The sequence below is a fragment of the Perca fluviatilis genome, chromosome 17 (genome assembly GCF_010015445.1).
Source record: "Perca fluviatilis chromosome 17, GENO_Pfluv_1.0, whole genome shotgun sequence".
In the NCBI taxonomy this organism is placed as follows: domain Eukaryota; kingdom Metazoa; phylum Chordata; class Actinopteri; order Perciformes; family Percidae; genus Perca; species Perca fluviatilis.
In genome coordinates this window covers 32,933,633-32,943,476 of record NC_053128.1, presented here as the reverse complement: position 1 = coordinate 32,943,476, position 9,844 = coordinate 32,933,633, and the positions used below count along the sequence as shown (strand labels likewise).

At 43.5% G+C, this 9,844-nt stretch overlaps 2 protein-coding genes across 2 annotated transcripts in view; one reads left to right on the top strand and one right to left on the bottom strand.

Annotated features, from left to right (window-relative positions):
- The window catches only part of psmb6 (proteasome 20S subunit beta 6), a 9,015-nt gene extending 5,948 nt beyond the window's left edge, over window positions 1-3,067 (bottom strand). The window contains exons 1-3 of the mRNA XM_039780279.1: window positions 2,922-3,067; window positions 1,871-1,938; window positions 1,270-1,335 (exon numbers count right to left, since the gene is read on the bottom strand). Coding sequence (XP_039636213.1) covers window positions 1,270-1,335; window positions 1,871-1,938; window positions 2,922-3,020 — 233 coding nt within the window. The 5' untranslated portion in view covers window positions 3,021-3,067. The remainder of the gene's footprint in view (window positions 1-1,269; window positions 1,336-1,870; window positions 1,939-2,921) is intronic.
- Window positions 3,068-3,186: 119 nt separating this feature from the next.
- Window positions 3,187-9,233, top strand: trappc1 (trafficking protein particle complex subunit 1). Its single transcript, XM_039780290.1, has 5 exons — window positions 3,187-3,281; window positions 3,722-3,820; window positions 4,079-4,149; window positions 5,459-5,597; window positions 9,009-9,233. Exons 2-5 carry the CDS (start codon window positions 3,722-3,724, stop codon window positions 9,135-9,137), a joined length of 438 nt encoding a protein of 145 aa, XP_039636224.1. The 5' UTR covers window positions 3,187-3,281; the 3' UTR covers window positions 9,138-9,233.
- The last annotated feature ends 611 nt before the right edge of the window (window positions 9,234-9,844 follow it).

The following is a 9,844-nucleotide window of genomic DNA, read 5'->3' as shown; positions in this document are numbered from 1 at the left end:
TGAAGACAGATTCAGCAACTGCACGGCCTATTTCTCTCTTAAAATGTTTTCAGAAACAGGTTTCGGTGAACTATTTTAGTACAATATGAGATCGTACTCGGAACGAGCCGCCATGACAGTCTGGCTTTGAAATTAGGGACCAGCCAGACCCATGTGACGCAATCGTCCAATCAGCTGCCATGGGTTGCGTTTGTCACGCCCATCCCGCTCGTCATTTCCAGTTAGTGTTTTAACATAGGTGTATAAAGTGGGCACTACGGCAGTAAGAGGTTAGTGACCATTAACAGTGGACTGACGAACCGTGCGGTACACACACGCTCCGAACCGAGACTAGCGAACCGAGCGGTTCGGGTGTTTTTTCATGAACCGTACCACCCCTACTGGATTGCTGTGTTTTTAATGTAACCACAAGATGGCGCCTCAAGTAGTAAAGCAAACACAGGTAACAATACAGCTGATGACTGATACATGTTATTCTACAGGATGAGTTAAGAGCAGTTGGATGTTGCTACTCTAATCTAACTTGTGAAGAGACAAGGACTTTAATCCACTACGAGGAAACAGCTCTTAGAAAATGTGTGCCCTATCCTGAACATGATTACTGATTAAAAATAGTCATGTTCAAATAACCAGAGATACTTGAGGACTGCGATAGGTGGAAATGGAATTAAAAAAAATTACTTAACAGCACAGACACCTTTATTTGACAGTTACGAGACTGCGTACGTATACGCATTAAACTTCTCTACGCCTTGGCCCCCCCCACACTAGCTTTGTGTCCCATCCTGGCCACCCCACACTAGCTTTGTGTCCCATCCTGGCCACCCCACACTAGCTTTGTGTCCCATCCTGGCCACCCCACACTAGCTTTGTGTCCCATCCTGGACACCCCACACTAGCTTTGTGTCCCACCCTGGCCCCCCCAGTAAAAATGTCCTGGGTACGCCACTGCCTAAAGCCTCCCTGAGTCATAATAAAATCCTTCCAAAGAGGTTCCTCATAATGATCAACATGTAATATGGTCGTGTGTTCTTAAAGAGCTCCTGTACAGTCTGTCCATGTTCTATGTGATGTTAACAGGTGTCTATGTGTTCTTAAAAAGCTCCTCCTGGGACCCTACATGGAGGAGGAGGAGGAGGAGGAGGAGGGAGGGAGGAGGGAGGAGGAGGAGGAGGGAGGGAGGGAGGAGGAGGAGGGAGGGAGGAGGAGGGAGGGAGAGGAGGAGGAGGAGGAGGAGGAGGAGGACGGAGGGAGAGGAGGAGGACTGACCTGCAGCAGAAGATCCGGTCGTGGATCGGAGTCAGCTTGTCCGTTACTCTGTTGGCGATGTAAGCTCTGAGAGACAGACAGGCAGAGAGAGAGACATGTTAAATGTGTGTGTGCTACCACAGACAGACAGACAGACAGAGACAGACAGACAGAAAAGAGAGACATATTAAATGTGTGTGATACCACTGACAGAGAGACAGATAAAGAGAGGCAGATAAAGAGAGACTGATAGAGAGAGACAGATAGAGAGAGAGAGGCAGAGAGAGAGAGAGACAGACAGAGAGAGACAGATAGAGAGAGACAGACAGAGCGAGAGAGAGAGAGAGAGAGAGAGACAGATAGAGAGAGACAGATAGAGAGAGAGAGAGAGAGAGAGAGGCAGAGAGAGAGACAGACAGAGCGAGAGAGAGAGAGATAAACAGACAGAAAGACAGATAGGAGACAGAGAGAGAGGCAGAGAGAGACAGACAGAGAGAGAGACAGACCGACAGACAGAGACAGACAGACAGACAGACAGACAGACAGAGAGAGAGACAGACAGAGACATAGACAGACAGACAGACAGACAGACAGACAGACAGACAGACAGTAGTCCTCTTACCCTGTTGTGGTGCGAGAGTCGGCACCGATCACAACTCCTCCATCATATTCCACCGCCATGATGGTGGTCTGACAGACAGACAGACAGGGGGAGAGACAGACAGACAGGGGGAGAGACAGTCAGACAGACAGGGGGAGAGACAGACAGACAGGGGGAGAGACAGAGAGACAAACAGGTTGTTATCAATCAGGCAGAAACATTATTGATCGATTATCAGAAATCTTAAAGACCTGAAACTTAGAGCTGAAGAAGTGAGACTACATCATCACATTAGAGACGGTCCTGTAATTACCGTTTAGTTACTGTCCCAAACTAACCCTTATAAAGGTTTAGTTACTGTCCCAAACTAACCCTTATAAAAGGTTTAGTTACTGTCCCAAACTAACCCTTATAAAGGTTTAGTTACTGCCCCAAACTAACCCTTATAAAGGTTTAGTTACTGTCCCAAACTAACCCTTATAAAAGGTTTAGTTACTGTCCCAAACTAACCCTTATAAAGGTTTAGTTACTGCCCCAAACTAACCCTTATAAAGGTTTAGTTACTGCCCCAAACTAACCCTTATAAAAGGTTTAGTTACTGTCCCAAACTAACCCTTATAAAGGTTTAGTTACTGTCCCAAACTAACCCTTATAATGTACAGAGAAACCCTCTGCACCGTTACACTAGACTCAGTAGTAGCAAGAGATGCACAACTCGGCACTACACCGCTTCTTCTCGTCTCCAGCCGCTTAATGTCACGTTAATGCAGTGAGCCAATTATCGGACACCTCTGCTCCGGCTGTTACCATCAACAGTCCCCGTGTGTCTCTTTACTAAACCCGCCCCAGGTCCACACCCTGTCCCGGGACAGAATCCAGCCCGGTCCGGTCCGGTTTATACTTCTTTTAGTCCGAACTTTAACAGTTAATCAGAGTTAGTTAGCAGCTAGCCGCCGTTAGCTAGCCGCAGAAGTGCTGTCTCATTCAGCGTCTTTACAGGGTCAAAAGAACTCTCCACAGAGACGGAACCAAGTCCGGTTCGGCCCGCTCCGGTCCAACAACATGTACTCACCCCGGTGCTGACTTCCTGGCCCATCCAGTCCGGGACCAGGTCGTTTTTAGAAGAAATCTGCTGTGCGAAGTACGGCATCATTGATGCTGCTGCCGCCATCTTGCCTCTGTTTGAACGCTCTGTGACGGGGAGGCAGCAGTAATTTACGCCTTTAAGGTTTAGCGCTGTGAATAAGTTACCAAAAATCATCATAAATACATCTGTGTCATCGAGTAATACGTTAGATTCAGTTTGTGTTTTCTCTTGTTGCTATGAGTCAAATGTACATTTATAAAACTCCCTGAAAAGAGTTTGGTTCAGGCACGTAAGCGGACAGCCCTGCTGCGGGGTCCTGAGCTCGGCAGGAAAGAGGAAAAGAAGGTAAACACCGCGGTAGCTCAGTAAAATGTCTGATTTAACTCATGTTTCAGACTATATTTGACGCGTTTAACGCATTCTGTCGGCTCTTAATTAGTCAATATTTGTTTAAATTATCTTTAAAAAGAGTTTAAGTCCGTTTTCATGGCCGTCTGGTGCCGTATGACCCGACCGCATAACCAGACCCTGTTTTAAAAATGCGTAATTTTATCCCAACATTTAAATAACAAATATCAAAAACTACACGTGATACAAAATATATTTAGAAGAGTTACCAGACTCTAACGGAGCTAGTCTTCAATTCGGCCTCCATTTAAAACACCCAGATCTTATGAATAGTTATGTATTTATTGATTTAGTGATGTGTATATGTGAATACTGCTCCCCCGGTAGCTTGGTGATAATGCCTGTCTGTCTGTCTGTCTGTCTCTCTGTGGTTCCAGATGACGGTCCATAACCTGTACATATTCGACCGTAACGGCAGCTGTCTGTACTATAACGAGTGGAACAGGAAGAAGCAGGCAGGCATCTCCAAAGATGAGGTGATTAATACCAACACACAGAAATACAAAAACCTCATTAATCCATCTAGACTGTTGGAATTAAACTGTCTGCTAAACACTAGCATAACTAAAGACCTGTCTGTCTGTCTTTGTGTCTCTCTCTTGGCCTGTCTGTCTGTTTCTCTCTCTGCCTGTCTGTCTGTCTATCTGCCTGTCTGTAAGTCTCTCTCTCTCTCTCTCTCTCTCTCTCTCTTGGCCTGTCTGTCTCTCTCTCTCTCTCTGCCTGTCTGTCTGCAGGAGTTTAAGCTGATGTACGGGATGCTGTTCTCCATCCGATCATTCGTCAGTAAGATGTCTCCTCTGGACATGTATCCTTATAGAGCTCAAATCAGACAGACAACTTTATTTATAGAGCTCAAATCAGACAGACCGCTTTATTTATAGAGCTCAAATCAGACAGACAGCTTTATTTATAGAGCTCATATCAGACAGACAACTTTATTTATAGAGCTCATATCAGACAGACAGCTTTATTTATAGAGCTCATATCAGACAGACAGCTTTATTTATAGAGCTCAAATCAGACAGACAGCTTTATTTATAGTGCTCAAATCAGACAGACAGCTTTATTTATAGAGCTCATATCAGACAGACAGCTTTATTTATAGAGCTCAAATCAGACAGACCGCTTTATTTATAGAGCTCAAATCAGACAGACAGCTTTATTTATAGAGCTCATATCAGACAGACAGCTTTATTTATAGAGCTCAAATCAGACAGACAGCTTTATTTATAGAGCTCATATCAGACAGACAGCTTTATTTATAGAGCTCAAATCAGTCAGACAGCTTTATTTATAGAGCTCAAATCAGACAGACAGCTTTATTTATAGAGCTCAAATCAGACAGATGGCTTTATTTATAGAGCTCATATCAGACAGCTTTATTTATAGAGCTCATATCAGACAGACAGCTTTATTTATAGAGCTCAAATCAGACAGATAGCTTTATTTATAGAGCTCAAATCAGACAGACAGCTTTATTTATAGAGCTCATATCAGACAGACAGCTTTATTTATAGAGCTCAAATCAGACAGACAGCTTTATTTATAGCGCTCAAATCAGACAGACAGCTTTATTTATAGAGCTCATATCAGACAGCTTTATTTATAGCGCTCAAATCAGACAGACAGCTTTATTTATAGAGAGCTCATATCAGACACACAGCTTTATTTATAGAGCTCATATCAGACAGACAGCTTTATTTATAGAGAGCTCATATCAGACACACAGCTTTATTTATAGAGCTCATATCAGACAGACAGCTTTATTTATAGAGCTCATATCAGACACACAGCTTTATTTATAGAGAGCTCATATCAGACAGATGGCTTTATTTATAGAGGTCATATCAGACAGACAGCTTTATTTATAGAGTTCATATCAGACAGACAGCTTCATTTATAGAGTTCATATCAGACAGACAGCTTCATTTAAAACCTTAAAGAATATTCATTTAAGAACAACAGCTCTGCAAAACAATCAGACGCTAAATCACAACAACAAAAACACAAAGGGACACAATATGATGACAGAAAGAGTCTGTCTGTCTGTCTGTCTCCCTGCCTGTCTCTCTCTCTCTGCCTGTCTGTGGTCCTTAGCACCCGTCTGTCCTCAGGAAGGAGGGCTTTTTGTCCTTTCAGACCAGCAAGTATCGTCTCCACTACTACGAGACTCCCAGTGGACTCCGGTTCGTTATGAACACAGACCTGTCTGTCCCCAACGCCAGAGACACCCTGCAGCACATCTACAGCAACGTAAGACACACACACAGAGACACACACACACACACACACACACACACACACACACACACACACACACACAACACACACACACACACACACACACACCTGCAGCACATCTACAGCAACGTAAGACACACACAGAGACACACACACACACAGACACACACACAGACACACACACACACACACACACACACACACACAGACACACACACACACAGACACACCCTGCAGCACATCTACAGCAACGTAAGACACACACAGAGACACACACACACACAGACACACACACAGAGACACACACACACACACACACAGAGACACACAAACAGAGACACACACACACACTGCAGCACATCTACAGCAATGTAAGACACACACACGCACACAGAGACACACACACACACTGCAGCACATCTACAGCAACGTAAGACACACACACACACACACACTGCAGCACATCTACAGCAACGTAAGACACACACACACACACACACACACACACTGCAGCACATCTACAGCAACGTAAGACACACACACACACACACACACACACTGCAGCACATCTACAGCAACGTAAGACACACACACACACACACACACACACTGCAGCACATCTACAGCAACGTAAGACACACACACACACACACACAGAGACACACAGACACAAAGACACACACAAACAGAGATACACACACTTCAGCACATCTACAGCAACGTAAGAGACACACACACACACACAGAGAGACACAGACACACACACACACACAGAGACACACACACACACACACACAGACACACACACACACACACAGAGACACACACACACACAGAGAGACACACACACAGCAGAGAATGCCGCTGACACACAGCACATGTACCTGACTGCTCGTTACTGTGAGCAGGCTGCAATAACAGCTACCAGTTACTACGTATCAGGACCACTCAGCTCTCTACAGGCTACACCTGTAGAGACATATTTAAATATGTCTCTCTACAGACATATGTAGACATATTTAAATATCTCTGTCTACAGGCTACACCTGTAGAGACATATTTAAATATGTCTCTACAGGTGTAGCCTGTAGACAGAGATATTTAAATATGTCTCTCTACAGACATATGTAGACATATTTAAATATGTCTACATATGTCTGTAGAGAGACATATTTAAATATGTCTCTCTCAATCTCTGTCTGGGTCCACTCTCGTCCACCGTGCTGTTCACACAGACACAGCTCTACTCTACTCTACTCTTCTGTACTCTACTCTTCTGTACTCTACTCTACTCTACTCTTCTGTACTCTACTCTTCTGTACTCTACTCTACTCTTCTGTACTCTACTCTTCTGTACTCTACTCTACTCTTCTGTACTCTACTCTACTCTCTTCTGTACTCTACTCTTCTGTACTCTACACTACTCTACTCTACTCTTCTGTACTCTACTCTACTCTTCTGTACTCTACTCTACTCTATTCTACTCTACTCTTCTGTACGCTACTCTTCTGTACTCTACTCTACTCTATTCTACTCTACTCTTCTGTACTCTACTCTTCTGTACTCTACTCCACTCTATTCTACTCTACTCTTCTGTACTCTACTCTTCTGTACTCTACTCTACTCTAAATAGTGAATTTTGACAAACAAGCTAAAACAACAGCTGTCTGTTTGTATCTAACAGTTTGCCACAGATCTTGAGATGTGGACCCATTCTTGTGAAGCTAACTGCTGGCTGAACTAACCATCCTCTCTGCTGGAGAGCACCAATGATACGAAAGTATTATAAGATCAAAACAAACCAACGTGGATACGTAAAGAGTAACTCTCGCCAAAATGCATCCTAGGATCTGTCTGTGAATGTACGTGAGTAGCATATTTAGGACCGAATCGCCACTTTTAAGATTCACCGTATTCTCATTTTTGGGTCAGATGGCCTTTTGAATGGGAGAGCTAGGGGCACTTTCATGCTAGTCTCAAAATAGATATTTTATAAACACTAAGAAGGCTCGACACAACATGAGACTTTGCTCCAAGTAACACCAGGAGCTCTACACCTTAACACAAGCATCGACAACATTGTTTGTGTACCCAGATTTACTAAAAAGAGAGTTTTTGAGTAACTTGCCACAGCTGCTGTTGTTTCCGGCTGCGACCACCTCGGCAGTCAGAACGAGTCGATATCCGAATGCGAATGAACAGACTCCATATGAGGCTCCTTTTTCAACTACAAGGTCAATACTGTTTTTCAATAACGACAAAACAACGACTTATCCGTGCATTTATATGGAACTTTAATCTTTAGGAGCTCTCCGTCTCTACTCTCCTCTCGGTTACGCTGCATTCAGACATCGATTGTTGTTGACTGATCAAATGGCTGCAGCCGGAAACAACAACAGCTGCGGTGAGTTGCTCAAAAACTCTCTTTTTAGTAAATCTGGGTACATAACCAATGTTGTCAATGCTTGTGTTAAGGTGTAGAGCTCCTGGTGATACTTGAAGCAAAGTCTCATGTTGTGTCGAGCCTTCTTAGTATTTCTAAAATAGGTATTTTGAGAGTAGCATGAGAGAGCCTCTAGCTCTCCCATTCAAAAGGCCATCTGACCCAAAAACGAGAATACGGTGAATCTTAATCGGTCCTAAATATGCTTTTAAACTAAAGTTTGACTCACGTACATTCACAAAAAGACCCTAGGATGCATTTTGGCGAGAGTTACGCTTTAATATGCACATGAATGACAGCATCTTTATGTTCACGTCTTTATTCTTTTTAGTGAGTCTAAATGATCCAAACAGAAGAACATGCTTTATATGCATTAAGACATCTAAACGCCTCATGATTAATTCTGTCTGTCTGTCAGAGTGAGTGAGTCAATCATGTGACTGCCTGTGTCGTAGTATGAGTATGAAATACAGAAAAACACTTACTGATATATCATTTTCATATGATGTTGATAAATGTGAAGCCATTTTTATCACAGTGAGTCCAACAGGGTTAATATTGATTACATTTTAAGTAAAAGTTATCATTGTTATCATAACATTGTGCTATAATATAGAAGTTAAGATCTTTGGCCTTGGTATGACTGATGGTCATTTTGTGGGTAATGCTAAGGCAGAATACAGTAACTTCCAAAAAAGGGTCAAAGGTCAAATTTGAGTTACATTTTTTTTGTAGATAGATTAATACAGGTATACACTACAACATGTGAAAATTACAATATTATACCTATAACTGACTTGTCAGGACATTAAGATAATGTGTCTTGTAGCTAATGTGACTGTGGGGTCAGACACAGAAACAATACTGAAGGTTTCTGTGTCATAAAGGGCTTTTATTGTGAAGGATCTTAAACATCTGTCTCTCTCTCTCTCTCTCTCTCTGTCTCTCCCTCCCTCCCTCCCTCCCTCCTCCCCCCCCAGCTGTATGTGGAGTACATCGTGAAGAACCCTGTGTGTGTGTTGGGTCAGAGTTTGGACAGCGAGCTGTTCAGCAGCCGGCTGGACTCCTACATCAGAGCTCTGCCCTACTACAGTCCCCGAGCTGCTTAACACACACACACACACACACACACACACACACACACACACACCCCCAGGTTGTGTATTTATTGTGTCCTTTGTTACATTAAAGGTGTGTGAACAGTTGCCGTCTGGTGTGTTCTACTTTTGTCCAAAAATATTCAGTTTGATCTGCTCAGGATGACACGCTGGGAACAGACCAACCGTGTACTCTGTGTACTCCAGACCCACTACCGTGTACTCTGTGTAGTCCAGACCCGCTACCGTGTACTCTGTGTAGTCCAGACCCGCTACCGTGTACTCTGTGTAGTCCAGACCCACTACCGTGTACTCTGTGTACTCCAGACCCACTACCATGTACTCTGTGTAGTCCAGACCCACTACCGTGTACTCTGTGTAGATGGATAGAAAACGGAGGTGATCAAAAAATGAACGATTAAAAGTCAGCGCTCATCTTCAAACAACAATGTTAAAACCAACAGACACAGCCAGAGACCTTGGTGTAGTCCTGGACTCAGACCTGAATCTTAACAACATCATCAGGTCAGTAACTAAGTCAGCCTATCATCACCTCAACAACATAGATCAAGGGTTAAAGGACTTATGTGCCAACAGGATCTGGAAGAACTTGTCCATGCTTTCATCTTCAGTAGACTTGACTACAGTAACGGGGTCTTTACAGGTCTCCCTAAAAGGTCTATCACAGTTATTTCCAGTTGCTAACCCAGTAAAATGAC